This window comes from Lepidochelys olivacea, assembly GCF_965140295.1.
Source record: "Lepidochelys olivacea isolate rLepOli2 genome assembly, chromosome: 14".
Lineage (NCBI taxonomy): Eukaryota > Metazoa > Chordata > Testudines > Cheloniidae > Lepidochelys > Lepidochelys olivacea.
In genome coordinates this window covers 13,217,517-13,235,434 of record NC_140424.1, presented here as the reverse complement: position 1 = coordinate 13,235,434, position 17,918 = coordinate 13,217,517, and the positions used below count along the sequence as shown (strand labels likewise).

The 17,918-nt window shown below is 43.2% G+C and overlaps 1 protein-coding gene across 1 annotated transcript in view; it reads left to right on the top strand.

The window, feature by feature from the left end:
* Positions 1 to 17,918, top strand: part of ABCC3 (ATP binding cassette subfamily C member 3) — a 76,369-nt gene that overhangs the window by 33,828 nt on the left and 24,623 nt on the right. The window contains exons 7-15 of the mRNA XM_084648586.1: positions 5 to 136; positions 4,730 to 4,948; positions 8,061 to 8,238; positions 8,790 to 8,951; positions 11,077 to 11,169; positions 13,295 to 13,498; positions 14,932 to 15,078; positions 15,478 to 15,565; positions 16,675 to 16,741. Of these exons, the coding sequence (XP_084504712.1) occupies positions 5 to 136; positions 4,730 to 4,948; positions 8,061 to 8,238; positions 8,790 to 8,951; positions 11,077 to 11,169; positions 13,295 to 13,498; positions 14,932 to 15,078; positions 15,478 to 15,565; positions 16,675 to 16,741 (1,290 nt within the window). The remainder of the gene's footprint in view (positions 1 to 4; positions 137 to 4,729; positions 4,949 to 8,060; positions 8,239 to 8,789; positions 8,952 to 11,076; positions 11,170 to 13,294; positions 13,499 to 14,931; positions 15,079 to 15,477; positions 15,566 to 16,674; positions 16,742 to 17,918) is intronic.

Below are 17,918 nucleotides of genomic sequence, written 5' to 3'. Positions count from 1 at the left end.
ACAGCATGGCAATTCTTGGTTATAAGAGGCCTTTGGAAGATAAAGACTTATGGTCTCTGAATAAAGAAGATACCTCCAGTATAATTGTACAACAGCTGCATAAAGAGTGGGATAAACAAAAAGACGAACGGAAACAGTAAGTACTTCCACATTTTAGCAAACTGAGACTGGTCTCTAAATTGTCTGTATGTTAAAAATGAGTCCTGCTCTGAAAAGGGGCAAAGGTCTGGTCTACACTACAATGTTGCTCCTGCTGATGTAAGTTGCCCACTACACAGATCTAATAACTTCCCCCTCCGTGAGAGGTGCAGCACTTAGGTCAATGTAGTTAGGATGACTCAGTGTTTGTGTAGACACTGCATTACTTACATTTCCTGTTGGCTGTCAGCCCCTCATGGTTTCAGAGTAGCAGCCGTGTTAGTCTGTATTCGCAAAAAGAAAAGGAGGACTTGTGGCACCTTAGAGACTAATACAGCTGGAGCCCTTCTACCCCGGGGCTGACAGCTAGGGCTGTTGGCCCCAGGGTGGGGGACGCTCCAGCTGTCAGTGTTCCACAATGCCCCACACAGTTAAGTTGGTGGAAGCTCTTCTGGTGAGGATGTGCACCCCCGACAGATGGGGCGTGTGTGGACGTGAACCACTGTGGTAATTACAATCTAACTTGGGTTGATTTACTTTTGTAGTGTAGACAAGACCTATGTAAAACGGCCACCTACTAACTCAACCAATCTGTTTTCCAGAAGTATTAAGTCACGTGTGCTTGCTTTAATACACTTTTACTCCTGTTAGCACTGCAGAACCAACACGCTTATGAGAAAGTGAGCTGGGGTCTTCTCTGGCTCAGACATCACCTGTAGAATTGCTAAGTTAGGTATAAGTGCAGAATCTCCACCCCTGGTGGTGTGTGAGCCAAAAGGACCAGGCTGAGTTTGCAAGGGTGGTAATTTGGGTGGGGGAAGATCTCCTTACTCGAAACTGAGCAGACTTCATCTGGAATCTCTGAGAGACAATAGAGCTGGAGCCTGACGATCTCATTCTGAATCAATTTTGAGAATAGACTTTATGTGCATCTTAAGAAACAAAAGGAATCCCCACACACACATGCATGAGGCTTTCACATCTCACACCACCTTCAGCCTTTGAATAAGCTCCTGGGGTGAGGAATAAGGAACTAGGGATGAGATGCTTAGTACAGCTTCTCACTTTCAACTAGTAATAACAAGCTTTTTAAAAAGGACCAACATTGCTTATGAAAGAGGCCCCTGCTCCTAGCGAAGTTAGGGGCAGAATTTCCCTTGTCTTCACGGGCAGCTAGCATCCGGCCTGGCCTTTGCATGTAGTTCGCACACTAGATGAGGTGTCCTTTCAGTCTCACATTCTGTCCTAATCTGATCTAAAAGGACAATTATTTGTTGTGACTGTGTCTCTCTCACCCACTGACTGGTGTCAGAAAGCACTTCTAAATAAATAGATCTCACTGAGGATGTGCTTATAGTCAGAAACGTCAATAAGTGGGTCCTTCATTTCCATTTCCTCTAATTGTAGATCTATTTCTTCTCCGGACAGAGGTTTTCCTCTGTTTCCCTGTTCCATGCAATCATGCCAAGCTGGAAAGCCCCCATTATGGGTTAATAGTATTAATGCTCATAATAGTATTTTTGGCAGGGTTAAATGTGATGGGGGAGTTTTTGCTTTGCAGCTGCGATTTGAAGAGCTTCCAGTACTAACACCGCTGGCTGTTCGGTTCTTTTAATAACTTGTCTATTTTTATGGAAGGGTGTAATGTGCATTATGTGGGATCTGGCCTCTTGGTGCACGGACATAAACCCAACTTCGCCCTAATGAGATTTGTGTAATGAGGGCAAACAGTTTACAGAGACGTCTAGGGCCCAGCAGAACTTCCATTCTGAAACCATGCCTGGGGTTTTGTCAAAAAGTTCATTGTGTTTTGAGATTCTTTCAAGCAAACCCAGGCCAGTTTGCTGTGAACTTGGATGGAATTTCTGGTCTGTGTTACCAACTGGTGAAACTTGGTGGTAAAGGCACTAGTGATTCTGAAATGCAGGGTACGTCTGCACAACAGCTGGGAAATATAATTCCAGTTGGGGCAGACATACCCATAGTAGTTCTGCTCAAGCTAGTGGCTAAAAATAGGATGGCCACAGCAGCCCAGACAGCAGCATGGGCTAGGTGCCTGAGTCTAGTCCTGCCTGACTCCCTGGATATGTACTCAGGTAGCTAGCCCCAGCTGCCATCTGCATCACCATGGCCATGCAGCTATTTTAGGCGGCTAGCTCAGGTCTCTCTTCCCTAGCTGGGAATTACCTCCCAGCTGCTGTATAGACATACCCTCAGAGGGAGTGCAAGTGAACTAAAGCAAAAGAGAACCTTCCAGGAACCTCCCCCTGCCCAAACTCACTGAGTTTCACATTGTTCTAAAATAGCTAAAGTGAGGTGGCTACACTTACCTTATAGGGATTAGCAGATGCTCCTAGTTGCTCTGTATCCAGCTCCACCGATGTTAACAGCATTGGGAGCCCATGTATAGACAGACCGGTGGCTGCCATCTGTGTTTTTAATGCTGTGTCAATTAGACCTGCTCTGAGAAGGGTTATATGACACTGTATTAAAAATGATATGGCAGACACGGGTACGTCTACACTAGAGTGCCACACTCGGGGAGCTGAAGGGGGGCTGGAAATGTCCCTACCAGACACAGGGCTGCATTATAAATCAAACAAATTGTGTGTGGCTGGCATAGGCAGAGCCTCAACTTTATAGAGAACTGTGTTTGTTTCTCACATTCCTATTGTTCCTGTCCATCGGGGTGTGAAACTTTAGCATTTTGGGTCATGACTTTCTCCTCAATGAGTCTAACTGAGGGGTTCTCAAACTGGGGGTCGGGACCCCACTGGGGGTCACAAGGTTCTTACAGGGGGGTTGTCAGCCTCCACCCCAAACCCCGCTTTGCCTCCAGCATTTATAATGGTGGTAAATATATAAAATGTGTTTTTAATTTATAAGGAGGGGTCACACTCAGAGGCTTGCTATGTGAAAGGGGTCACCAGTACAAAAGTTTGAGAACCATAGCTGTTAACCAGCTCTGTAAATGGACTATAAGAGAGGAATGAGGATGTAAGTTTTAGCTATAATAATAATAAAAAGAATTGGAAAATAGGGTATTACAATTTGCGTATGTGCTCCCTGGGTGTGGTTCAAGTCCTGCCTGCTTGCTTTACTGACAAAAATACAGTTTTGCTCCTATCCAAGCTACAGAGCCAATCTGGCTGTGGGAGACAGAGCTGGCATCTATTCAACCTCGTGTCAGCAAAATCATTAGTTCTTATGATCTAATTGCAGAATCTTTCCAACTGGGGAGGGATGATGTCAGAAATAGAGGGCGTGTCTGCACTGACCGTTAAAGGTGTGTGTTTTCCTGTGGAGTAACTAATGTATATTAGCTATCTTGCTGTAAAAACACAGTCAAGAAAAGCCCAGGAGTTTCACTGCAGCGTTAAATAAGTGTAGTCCACCCTAGGTGGGAAGATAATGCTGATCTCACCTAGCTCCTCCCTGATAAACACCACAAATGCATTGTCTCAACTTAATATTTTACAGCAAGATAACTATTGCACGTTTGTTTATCTTGCTTTAAAACCCTTTCCACTGCCTTTTCAGGCAGTGAAGGGAAAGCCAGAGAGAACTCATCATGGCTTTTCAGATCCTTTTGCTGAGTTTACAGTGCTGGTAGCCCCCTCTCCCCGAAAAAAAACCAAGTGTGTTGCTTGCAAACTGAGCAAATCGAACCTGGCAGATACTGAGCGAGAGAATGAACTGTGAAACCCAGTGAACTATTTTCAGCAAAGAATTTATTTGTCTGATTTAGCCTTTATTTTCTGTTCACAAATGGTCTGTGAACACATCAGAATTTCCACAGTTTTGTTCAAGGAGTGATGTATGTGAACACATTTCTGCCTCGGGACTCTTTGTCACTTTGAGAATCTGTGGCCTGTCCAAATTTCAGACCTCAGCTAGCTCCAAAAAAACTACTCAGTCGTTGGAAAAAGTCAAAAAGGCCCGGTCCTGATGTTATTAACAAAAGAGGTTAATTCAAAACTAACGTCTCACTCCTGGCTGCTCCCAGGGTTCTTTTCCTGTCCTTCCTTGTAGCTGATCCTAACATCCAGGAGGCTTCACCCATCTGCGTTACATTCAGGGTGGAGTTGGATAAGACAGAATTGCCTCAGTGAGACAGCACGGTTCCAACACCTGCTGACAAAGGGTGGGCAGCAAAAAATCCTGCCAGCCTGTTCTGAGAGAGTTGAGTGAGAGCATCACAGAAGATGGGATTTCCAACAGCACCTAGGGGAATTAGGCACCCAACTGTCATTGAAAGTCAGTGCGTGTTGGATGCCTGACTCCCTTAGGTGCTTCTGAAAATCCCACCCAGAGTCTCAAATAGTATTATCATAATAAACGTATCACATGTTTCATCAGTGGCTCTCAGTGTTTTGCAAAGGGAGTATCATCATTCCCAGTTTTACGGATGAGGGGAACTGAGGCACAGACTGGTGAGGTGACTTGCACAAGGTTACCCAACAGGCCAGTGGCAGAGCCAGGAATAGAACCCAAATCTCTTGTGTTCTAGCTTGGGGCTCTATTCACTAGGTCACACAGCCGCCATAGTGCTCCTGAATTTTTGCCGTAATCGTTTGTTTCATATCCTTAGGAAAGAAGAGGTGGCATACGTGAAGACATCTAACCATATGCTGAACCATGTTGATGATGGCCCAGAGGAGGCAGAAGTTCTGATCCAGGATAAGAGGCAGCATAAAGAGCCTTCCTTCCTCAAAGCATTGCTAAGAACCTTTGGCTCATACTTCTTGATCGGCTCTTTCTACAAGCTGCTCCAAGATCTGCTTTCTTTTGTCAACCCTCAGTTGTTAAGGTTGGTTTCTCCTATCAGTCGTTTTTACCCCCAGTCCTCATGAACTCTCCACTTCAAAGATGAGCATGCTTCTTGAAGTGCATTATTTTCCCCACACAGTATGCACACCCTGCAGCTTTCGTTGTGAAATGGCAAAAGGTGGCCGTTCTTCCTTGTGTACTAAAAGGGAAATCGGACAGTCTTGACTAGGACACCTACAAATAAAAGACCCATAAATTGGGCATGGCCAAAGCACTGCCTTGGGCTAAAAAATGGCCTGTTGCCTTCTGAGTTGCAGCCTAAAGTAGTTTATTCTTTACTGCTGAGGAGCATCCGCAGCCAGGCAGGCAGAGCACTGCATGCTGGGACCAGTAGTTTTTGCATGTCTGATGCCTATATCAATGATGAAGGCAGCTGCAATATGCTTCATTGTATACAAATGAAGTGTGGCCCTTAGACACCTGGCAGGTGGCCAGTGTAGCTCTTGGCTGGGACAGATTTGGGAGTTCCTGCCTTATATGTAGATTTATTCTAGACAGAGCCAAGGCCTTGGGTATTCTCAAAGGTGTTGCAGTGGTGAGAACATGGGGTGGGGTGAATACATTTTCCAGAAGAAGGAAATGATCAGATACAAGAAGGAAGGTCCTTGCCGAGAAGCGGCATCAGTAGCACCTTTCCCGCCTTCTCTTGCACTCTCCTTACATGGAGTAAGGCTCCTAAAAATACTTTGCTGTTTGTCTCCCTGGGAGATCGGCTCTCCCAGCCCAAGTCATGAAAGGGCTGTGCGTCTTTGTAAAGTGGTATCTCACTTCTCTTTCTGTGTTGATTTGTTCATGTGGCACAAAGCCCACCAGCTCATTAACTAGGAAGAATGTCGTGAAGGAAATACCAGAGTTGCAGGGAATAGCAGTTGCGTTCCATCAAGCAGTCATTTTTCGCTCTCGATCTTTAAAAGACGCCCCGACATTTTAAATGCTTTTGGAAAGAATAGTGGAGAATGGATTAAGGTTTTAAATGAAGGTAGGGGGTGGGGTGGAAAAGGATGGGGTCATGTGGTATAAAAACCTCTGTTAAAATAATGCTTGGTGCGGAGCTGTCTTCTGAGATCCTGCTGATATGTGAGTGCTTTGTATAACGCACAAAAACTTGTTACACAGAGGAGGACCCAACCCACCGTATCTGCATGTTGTAGTTTACAACATATCTCCTTTCCAAGCCTTGGGGGGAGAGGAGAGCGCTGGCAGGCTTTTAAGGGGAAAGTGGGTTAAATGTCATTATATCCTGGGAGCTTCTCAAACTTGTATCAATTCAGAGATAAGTTTAATGTCCTGGTCGATGATATCTCAAGGCACATTGCCGTGCATTCATGTAAGCATCTAAACTCCTGTGAGCAGCCTCAGGAAATTTGTTTCTAGCGCCTGGAAAAAGTAGGGCTGTTTGGCAAGTTTTGATGCATGCAAAACAATAGTTTTGTATTTCCAGAAAGATCACTAGGTCACATGCTGGGTTCATCAGGAAAAGCCTTTACAGAGCTCCCCACCTAGTATGTCTCAGTCCGCTGATGCTGCCTGGAGCTGCTCAGGGGAAGGTGGGTTTGGGGCCAAAAAGGAATGTTAACCCTGGCCTCCATTCTTTTGCAACAAGTGATTTGGGGCCTGATCCTTAGCTTTTGCAAATCATCACTGAAGTCCCTGGAGCTATGCCAGTTCACAGCAGCTGGTGCTCTGGCCCTTTGAATGAAATCTTAGGTCCCACTTTCCTCTGATAAGAAAAGGCAGAATTATTGTGGCAGAGCTTAATTATCTGATTCATAGTGCCAGATCCACTTTACGTGGCTAATAACCTGAAATTGGAAATGCAGTTACTGGGGTTATTGTGCATTACTTGATATTTTCTGCTTATTAGCCATATCTTTACCATGCAGGCCTCACTGGGAAAGCAATTGTGTGTAGTAGAAGTCAAGGGTTATTAATGAAGATTAATGGCACCACCATTTAGCTAAAAGGTAGACGTGAACGTCAGTTCTTCATGGATACATCTAGGAGAATGGGGTTTGGAGCCTATTTCCCTGAGGCAAAAGCCAGCCCGAGGCACTGGTGGTCCAGGAGTTTGAAGAAGGTTAAGATGAGGTGATGGTTTGACTATGATCTGCTGTGATGGAGTTTTGGAGGAGATGAAGAAAAAAAAATTAGAGACACGCTCCAGACCTGTGGGGTAATTGAATGATTGTCTTCTGCCAGAGGGGCAGAGTTAGCTGGGGATCCATTAGCCCCTTGGCATTTGTAAGTAGGCTGAGGGAGCTCAGCTGGGAGAGAGCTGCCGGAGACCCAGGGCTCTCCAGCAGAGATGGAGTCACAGTGAGTGAAATAGACTCTTGTCTGTGAAGGCCTTGAGGTAGGACTTGGAAGAAATGGGGAGATTGCTGTGGGAAGCGGCTGGCATCTCTGTGGAAGGAATGCAGTGAGAAAATCCTGAGAAGAAGCAGCGGGTAGCAGCACAATTAGCTCAAAAAGACAGAAACTGGGTTTGTGTTGGAATGTTGGTGTGGACTGTTTGATTGGACTTCAAAACCTCAGAAGGGGACTGAACTTCCCGAGGGCCAGGCCACAGAAGGCCCAGATGGAGACACGCTATTGTGGGGCCATGGAAGTGGCCACGAATGGGGGCATTAGAGATGTGTCCCTGTAATGCCTTAACCTGACACTAGGGAGTGCTCTTAGGGTGAGTACAGTCTCCTACACCTGCCTTATGTAGTAGACAGGCTGGTGTCCCACTGCATGCATCACTCAGCTCATGACTACATGGAGCTACTTAGATAGACAGGCCAGATAGGGGACAGTGCATTATAGAGGCTGGAGCTCAGCAGAGCCTGATGTTCTGCCTTGTATTCCCTCTCTGTCTAGTTAGTTCACAACTGGGCTTTCTCCCTGGCAAGGCCTAATGTTTAGCTGTTGTATCTAATGTTATTTGAATAAAGCCATAACCTAGCTTGTGACCAGGAAAATTTTTTGTCATTTGAGAGAAAAGGGAGTATGTGGCAGCCTGCTATAAATAGGAGAAGCTGTGTGTTATGTTATGTCCCATTAATCTCTCTCCTTGTTTTGTTTTTCTTCCCCAACTTTCTTAAAAACAGCATATTAATTGGCTTCATTAAGGATAAAGATGCCCCATCCTGGTGGGGATTTTTGATTGCAGCTTTGATGTTTTTCTCTGCCGTGCTGCAGACTATAATTCTTCATCAACATTTCCAGTACTGCTTTGTTACTGGGATGAGGCTGAGAACTGGCATCATTGGGATGATATACAGAAAGGTAAGACTGGAAGCATGTAATTGGTCAATGTAACTATATATAGCCAAGGAGGAGTGATCTTAGCCATTAGACAATGAGGAGAGAACCGGACCTTGATTATGGGGAGAAAGCAGTCTCCTGGAAAATAAAATGAATGCTCAGTGTTCTAACATGCCTCACTGCACCTTAAAGTACTTTCAAAGAAAGTAGCAGCTGAGTGTGCGTGTGTTGTTGGATCACCAAACATGGCACAGTCAAAGACTGGTTTTATTTAAATATTCAAAATCAAGGGGTGCATCCTTAATGTGTTTTGACTATCTCAGAAAATAATTGTATCTAGTAAAGAGGCATCATGTACTGATCAAGATGGAGGAGCTCAAAACAAAATATAGCTCATGAAATGTTATTCTCCAAATGAATTAAAGATGATTTAGGATTGACTTAATTGTTTTATTCCTACTGAAGAAGTAGCTACTGAGACTATCTGGCTTTCCTGTTCCCTGAGGATTTATTATCTGCATTTCTCCGCATGTGTCTAAGATTGATAATCGTCAGGGTCTCTCACTTTTCAGTCCTTGGTCATCACAAACTCAGCAAAGCGCTCCTCTACTGTTGGAGAAATTGTCAACTTGATGTCAGTGGATGCCCAGCGGTTCATGGATTTGGTGACTTTCCTGAACATGTTATGGTCGGCGCCGCTTCAGATTTGTCTAGCTTTATACTTCCTCTGGCAGGTACAGGAACCATCACATTTGTCAGAGTTTTTATTTCAGTGACACGCAGACTGGTTTTTATTTGTTGAATTCTCCACCATTTTCAGAAACCTCCTCTCATTCTGTCTTGTTTTGGCATAGACTGATTGACACCAACTTACCAAATTAATTAATCTCTTAATTACTGCCATATACTGTGGTTTGTCGTATACAATCTATGGTTCATAACAGAGTTCCCAGCAGCTGATGCAAATGACTTTCTATATGTATTAGTGAGGGCTGAATACATATGGTACAAACATTACTGAGGAAATGAAATCTGTACAGCTATCCTACAGTAGACAGTCAATATTATGCTTCCTAAGGAAATGTGCAAAACACTAAGTATGGACCAAATTCCACCCTCGTATAAATAGTATAAATACCACACCATTTGCTTCAGTGAAGTTGCATCCACTTCAACCAAGGTGGAAACTATCCTTATGTGTGTATAAAGCATTGACTTCCATCCACTTGAAATGTTTTAATGCTAATTGAATGTTTTTAATTTGTAAGACAGTGGCTCCAAGCCGAATGCCCCATCTGAGATCAGGACCCCTTGTGCCAGGTGCTGTACAAACACATACTTACAGTCTAAAGAGACAAGACAGATAAAGGGTAGGGAAACTGAAGGATTATTAGTCCAACTTTACACATGGGGCAACTGAGGCACAGAGCGATTAAGTGATTCATTAACAGAGGACGTTTGGGGCAGAGGCAGGACTCCCGAGTCCCAGTTCTGTGCCATACTCACAAGGCTATCCTTCCTCTCTAATGCTGCATCTTCTGCTCACGTAAAACTGCAGTGTACCACCATTGAAATGAATAGGAATTCTGCATGGAAATCAGTGGCAGGGTATTTTGAGCGGATGTTTTGTGGCCGGTGGTTATGTGCAATTTGAGCAGCATGGAGTATGTGCAGATGTCGGCTCTGAAAGAAATTCGTTTTTCCTGCATTTGGTTGACTAAATGTGCCCCGGATGTGTGGACTTCGGGCTGTTACACCCTTTAGAGCAGTGGTCACCAACTTGTTGATCGCGATAGACTGGTCGATCCTAGAAGATCTCCCAGTCCATCGTGATCTCCAGCATGGCTGCCACTAAGGCAGACTCTCTACCCCGGCCCCACACTGCTTCTGGAAGCAGCTAGTGTGGCCCCGGTGGTGGGGGGGCAGAGGTGTCCTTTTGTGCACTGCTTTTGTGTCCTTTGTGCACTGCTCCTGCCTGCAAGCACTGCCCCCACAGCTCCCATTGGCCGGGAGAGCTGCGGGGGGCGGTGCTTGCAGAGAGGGGCAGCGCACGGAGCCACGTGCCCCCTGCACCCTCCCTCCCCCCTGGGGCCACAGGGGTGCGTTGGCCCCTTCCGGGAGCGGTGTGGGGAGGTGTAGAAGGGGGCTCCGGGCTGGGGCAAAGTGATCTTGGGTAAAAATGTTGGAGACCACTGCTTTAGAGGTTTTCTCTTTCTTAGTGCTGTAAAATAATCTACCTTTGGGGTACATAGTGACATAATGAGCCACTAGTGACTTCGTAGCATTTTATGACCAAATACAGAGACAGACCCTGTGACTCAGGCTGAGGATGCAATCCCTCATGTATTAACATTCAGGGTGATTGAGGTTTTTTGTCAATTGCTGTTCCCTATATCAGAGAGAAGTCAGGGGAAATGCCCCCCCTCTAGGTTCTCCATTCCCTGCCTGTAAATATTTGGTATCTTTTCATATATGGACTGTATTTTCTTTTTTATGAGGTTTGTGGTGTTGTTTTCTACATCTGTTAAGATGCTCTATTTGCATTAGTCCACTGCTGTATTCCCCTTCCGCCAGGAGCAATTTCGCAAATAAATTGCAGGAGCTCTCAGATGTCATCGATGCTAGTTTAGTACTGGTAGCTCTCGATCAATACTGTGATCTAGACTATACAACAAGAAGAGGGGAAGCAGAGTCAGAACTCCCCAGTGGGGGGTGGAAATTCATACTGTCACTTCAACTACGTGTTAATGAAGCCATGCCTTACTTTTTTACCAAACCCAGCTTCTTTCAGTGCTATCTACCGGAGATGACCTCATTTCATGGAGAGCAATAACTTACATTGTCTCTTTTCCTATCAAGACTTTAGGGCCTTCTGTGTTGGCAGGGGTTGCAGTGATGATCTTACTAATCCCATTGAATGCTGCAATTGCTATAAAAACCAGAGCGTTCCAGGTAGGTAACGTTAAGGATTATCCATAACCCAAGGTGGTGGCTCTTCTAGAAAAGTGGAAGGAGTCACAGTCTTTTTAGTGCCTACATCAAAAGCGCAATGTGTTTGTGTATGCTGGATGAGATGCTGTCAGTCAAAAGAATCGTGAATGGGACTTTTCAGTATCATCCAATGTTGGCTTAACTCTGTTGCTCCCATTGAAGTCAATGACAGTTTTACCACTGATTTCCATAGGAGCAGAGTGCGGCCAACGCTTTTCAAAATCCCACTCCATATTTTTCTTTTTACATTCCTTCTCTGTGTTACTACAAATAACTCAGTGATTCAACTTCATGAATCTTTAAAATCTGATGTTACATTTCTCCACTGATGGTGCTTGGGTCCTGTTTTGCATTTCACTGTGCTTGAATATTGAAGCTGGACAGGTCATTTTTTATTACATTCTGACACAAGCCAAATGCTATTATGTTTTAGTTGCAAGCACTGCAGGGGAGTTTTTTAAAAGAAGTCATTGAAATGTAAAGACAAAACTTTCTCTCTCTTTTTTTTTTTTTTTAAACAACCAAATCTGCTTTCCAGGCCTCAGCTGCGTGAGAGAATCCCTTGTAAGAGGCTCTTTGATTTGACTTTAGATCAAAGCCATAGATTAAATGAAAGGGGCCCTGAAGAAAGCTTGGGCAAGTAATTAATGAGCCAGGTCTCCAAGGCTGGATCCCTCTGTGGGATCAGGGCCACAAAAAGGACAAATGTATACAGAAGATTAGGCTATTATTTTGTTTGCTTTGAGTACAGAAGAGCAAATATAAGAGCTATTCTTAGTGACAGACAGAGGCTGTGATCCAGACTGAGTCCAGATTAAATCGTTACACATTCTCTGCAGGTTCTCATCTCTTACCATGCATGAGCTAAACTGAACAAGTTTCATTTTAGTTAGTGCTAACGATTTTAATACTAATGGAGATTGCACTAATAATTTAAATAGCCAGTTCTCCTCACAGGCCTTCCCTAGGCAAGCAAGAAAATTGAGAGCTTGATCAATTCACTGTTCAAGCGAAGGGTGTGCAGAATGATGCCAGGTGCTCTTCCAAGCAACCTCCAGTCTGATGGGGACCTCTACTGGGACAAGAGGATAATTCCCTCATCTCTATACCCATTCACTTGGTGGCCTCTACTGAGAGTGCCTAGAAAGAGGGCAGAGGTGTTGGTGTACTTGTGCTATGGATTTCTATCCTCTGTGGTAGAAATTAAAACTTCCCGCTCATTTCTTGTAGACCATTGGATAGTCAGCAGATGATGATGCCTTTCATCAGTGCCAACCCTGGCCAAATTTGAACTTCTGACTTTAAGCTGAAAGGAGCCTTTATTCCATTAGCAATCTGCGTGGTCATTCACACTCCATGAGTAGTGCAATGCTAATGCAACAAAGTCCTTTGGCTTCTTAGCTGGATTTTTCCAGCTACAAGATTATGCTGAGTAATGGGATGTCGTAATCTTTTAGTGACTGTTTGGAATATTTTTTTGAGGTAAAGAGCCCAACCCTTGAGGTTAAATAGTGTCAGAATTTAAAAGTAAAGATAAATAGTGATAATAGCTTCAGCTTTAGTAACAGAACAATATAGTTACATTCCACAAAACCTTGGGACAGCCAACAGATCTGCCAGTTAATCACTACCTAATAAATATTAGCATTTCTTTTCTCCCTTGACCTATAAGGAGATGGTTAGGGTTGAGTAGCAGTGTGTATGGATTCCAAGCAGGTGAGGTGTTACATTTAATTTTTCATTATATCCACGTTCTATCCTGGGGATTTGATCTGGGAGGTAATGGAGTGGAGACTGTTTGTTTCATCAGTGTATTTTAAAGAAATGAAGGGCACCCAGACATATAAATAGGCACTTTTAAAATTGTACATCAATAAAAATCTAACTAAAGAAAGGCAAGAATTAGGGTAGCATTTTCAATAGTGCCCAAGTCCCAACACATTTGAAAATTTTACCTCTAGACAGTAAAGTTGATTAGAATGCACTTGTATTTCTAACAAATTATGTAATACACTGCCTGCCTTTTGTGTGTGTCTAAAAATATAGACAGATTTTTTTTTAAACAATGTTATTTGGAATAATTTAGGTGGAACAGATGCGGTATAAAGATTCCCGCATTAAACTAATGAATGAGATTCTGAGTGGCATAAAGGTACTGAAGCTTTACGCGTGGGAACCATCCTTCCAGGAGAAAGTGCTGGAGATACGAAAGAATGAGCTCCGTGTTCTGAAGAGGGCAGCATATCTAAATTCTTTGTCCACCTTTGCGTGGGTCAGCGCACCATTTCTGGTAAACATCATTTGGATTGCTTACACAAATAGGTCTGAAAGCTATCAAGGCATAAAATAGAAGGTGAAATGCAAATCCCTTAAATTGACTGTCTGCATATCAAATGGGTATTGGAATAAATGTGTATATTTAAAAATCATACATACGCTTTAAAACAATTGAATACTTTACTATTCTATGACACTGTTCATTAGAGGGTATCAAAGTATTTTTCAGTGAAGTCTCACAGTTAGAGCTGGGCACAAAATAGCTTTCCGATCCTGTGGAAATTTTTGAGATTTCAAAAAATGTTCCCGTCCCAAATCAAGACAAAAAGTCGAAATCTTGAAAAATATTGTGCACCAAAAATCGGGGGGAGGTGTGGAATTTTATATTGGGTTTATCAAAATGTCTTGTATAGATTTCAGCCTCATTGTATGTATTTATTTATTTTTACTTGAATTAAATGAAAAGTCATTTTGACCTTAAAAACTGAACTTTTTTCATTCTGGAAATGTCAAAATGGGAAGTGTCAACAATTCTGAAATTTAACAGGAAACTTTGTCATCAAAACTGAAATTGTTTGTGGGGAAAAGGTTGGTTTTGAATTGGCATTTTTCTGATGAAGAAATATTTTGTTTCCAAGTTCCTGAACAGTTCTCCTTACTATGCCCTTGTATGACGTATGACATAGACACAGACACTGGGGGCAGATGAAGAGCTAGCCACGTTCTCTCCTCCCTCTCAGACTTTCCTATTAAATTCCCTTTGATTTAGCTGTGGATCTCATGCATTCTTATCACTGATCCCCACTCACTTGTTGAGTGTGATTGCAGCTATGTTGTGAGTGGTAAATATTATTGTCCCTATTTTATGGAGGGGTGCACCAGGTTACACAGAGTCAGTGGCATAGTTGAGAATAGAAGCCAAGTATCCTGTGCAGTAAATGCTAAGAAATGCCTTCTTGACTTACTAGAAAATGAGTTTCTCCTTTGCTTTTCTGCCAAGACTCCTTAGTTTACATTTTTGTGTTTAGCCTCCAATGGCCAATGATACTGAAGTTAACAGTGGGCAAATTGGAGTGGAAGGAACAAGAAAGTGGCCTGAACTTTCCCCAGAACACACCACACCCTAATAAATACACCTTAAACTTTTATGTACTCTCAAGAGCCTTGCAGTTCACCTTTAAATCTCAGCTGTCAATGAAATATAATCAACAGTAATCAGCAGATAGTCTTGTTCTGTAGACTTTGGTAATCATTAGCGTCATTTGTGTGGTACGATGGCTTATCTTTTAAAGCACATTGGGATTTGATATATGAAAAGATAAAAAGCAGTAGTGAATTGGTCCAGTTCTGACTCTGATTATTTCATTTCTAACGTTAGCAGTTAGGCCTGAATGCTCTTAACAAATCAAGAGGTTTTTTTTATCAAACACACTTTCTGGCTTTCAGGTTGCGCTGACCACATTTGCAGTATATGTCAGTGTGGATGAAAATAATATTCTGGATGCAGAGAAAGCCTTTGTCTCCCTCTCCTTGTTTAATATCTTAAGGTTTCCACTCAACATGCTTCCCCAGGTCATTAGCAACCTTGCACAGGTAAGGAAGGTCTTGTTCATTATTTGCTTCAAATGCAAAAAACAATGATCTCTCTTGATTTCAAACTGAACTGTGAAATATGACAATTCCAGGTGTCTCCCGTACTCTTTTTAATGTTCTTTTATTAGCACTGCATTATTAGCAGCCTCATTGCTGTGAGTGAGCCTGTGTTTTGTGGCATTTCGTGTGAGTTTTGCTTCACTTAAGCAAATTTACTTTATCTCAAAAATGACATAGCTCAGATCTTGACGTTTGGGATACAACCCATCCCAGGGAAGGAATGAGTCATGGTTCACGAACTCCACACAGTAAAAGCATGAGCCTGCTTCCCTTCCGACAGGAAGGCAACTGGTTTCTCGTTTTAAAGACTGTGAAATGATGCCTCCCTTTTTTTGTTAGACAAGTGTTTCCCTGAAGAGAATTCAGCAGTTCCTGAGTCACGATGAGCTTGATCCAAATTGTGTGGAAACCAAGGTGGTTACTCCAGGTAAAGAGGAGATGATGTGGATATGGAGGTGTGCATGTGTGTGTCTGTGTGGGTTTGGAGAGGGAGAGTGCATAGAAAACACCAAACTTGCAATATTTATCATTAGGCTACTTGGATTACAAAAGAATCAGTTCATGATAAAGTCATTGAATTCAGAAAGGAAGTCCTTTCCTGGAAAATGCTTGTTTGCCCTCGAGACAATGTGGAAACTACCAAGGTTTCTGGGCTGCATTTGCGAGGCATGAGCTGTTCCTTTAAAATGCTCTGTATTTGACTCTGTATTTGTAATGTAATGGTTCATGCTTCGGGGCATCAGCTGATCATCAGGGGCCAGGCAGGGCCATGTTTGGCATTGCATAAATTCATAGGGATGATATGGAGGTTTTGGGGGGCGGGGAAGAAGGGGGTCGCTTGCTTCTGTTGGCCACTGCCAGAGGCACAGGATCCCAGATTCAGTGGGAGAACGGTCTGATTTCATAAGATTCACAAAGTGTTCTCTTGTAACACACCCTTGTTGTTCTTTGATTTAAAGACAAAAGATCAAAAGTTATTTTGTCTTCAAGATTCTAAGGGGGCAAGAGATGCAAGGCAGCTGTCGTGTGATTACTATTACATACCTACCATTCCACAAGGAGGTGAATAAAACCTGCCCATCCCTAACTTGTTAGGTTGGCAATGTAGAGCCGTTCAGAGGCAGGCAGGCCTAAACTTCTACGTCGACCTCCCCAGCAAACTGTCAGCCTTTTACTGACTATGGAATCGTCCCTTGAGTTGTGGGATGTGATGTAATTATCACAGAGGGATATTGAAAGCTCTACTGGACGATTCAGGTGATAAGCTGCTCTAGGGACCAGTCCTGCCTGGGAGGGAGATAAACAGCTTTCTCATGTCTCAGTTCTACCGTTCTGTGATTTCACTTACTCTGAACAGTGTTCCCTTGTGACTGAGCAGATCACAAATGTTACTTCCCATGCCCAGAGAAAAGGGATGCAAAACTTCCGTAGAAATAAACGCCCTCTAACTGTTCTCCCTTCTCAGTACAAAAGCCTCACTCAGCACCATTATGCGCAAGACTTTTTCCACCTTCTCTCTTCTGTTCTGTTGCACAGGCTACGCCATCACCGTAACAAATGGGACATTCAGCTGGGCAAAGGAGCTCAAGCCATCTCTGAAAGAGTAAGGTTTCTTTATACAATTCCAGTACAGCATCAACCTGCTTCCCTCTGTTTGTTGTCTTTAGCGAGATCCATTTCAGGGTTGTTTAATTTTAAACCAGTAGTGTGTTCGATTTCATTGTTACAAAGTTATATTATCCGATCTCCTGCACACGTTTTTGTTTTATAAACATCAGAGCAGTTTGCTTGTCCCGTATTATTATGCTATACAAAGCCTAAATATTACAGAGCCTAGAAACTGCAGTGACTGGCATATCATAGGTAGATTAAGGGACAGATGGAGTAAATTAATTTCTAATATAGATAATACATATTTACTGGCCCAATCTGTTGACTAGGCAAATCAGATTATCTGATGGGCTGCTGGTAGTGCTCTTAAGAGAGTTGGGATGTACATGTTGGGACGTAAAGACTTAAGTTCATGGACATGAGAACACTTTTTCTGTTCTGTTAAGGATTTTGTGTCAGACCCATCACCGTGATATCTCAGGTCTTTTTGAGAATCTCGTTGCAGCTTTCTCCCCCAGCCTCCCAGTTTTGGTTTCACTCCCTGCTTGAACAAAGTCAAACCTAATTGTGGCTAAAAAGTTGCACATTTTGCCTAGTTTCAGGTCAAAATCAAAGGCACTCATGCTACAGTGTGCTGAACATGTTATAAATGCTTAAGGAGAAACTTTGGCGTGGCTCAGACCTGCTTGAAAAGCTCAGGTTTTGCAAAAAGCTCAACTGAGCCAGCCTGTGTTTTGTAACAAAATCTGAAACCAGGGGAACTTCCTTCTTCTGGGGTTTCATTCTGAAAGATCCATGCAGCTGTAACTAGAATTATTAGCCACCAAAATTACTGTCCCTTAAAATGCTGGTGAGGGGAATATGCTACTGGATATGGAAGATAGTGAGGAAAGGTTTTGAATTTTGGTGGTCAATCCTGCTTTGAATGCTTTTTTGAAAGCCTGGCTACATATGAAAAACTCCTGTAGGTAATGAAAGGAGTCTGAGGAATGGCTCTGGTCCCAATCCTCCATCTAGTTCTGTGCATATGGGGCTGGCTTTGACTTCAGAGGGGCTATGTAAAGGTAGAGGGGTCCGATCATACAGATCTGCTGGAGGATTAGGGCCTGAGTCAAGACTTTAGACCATTTAAAAAAAAAAAGAAAATTATATTTGTAAGCGTTTTGCTT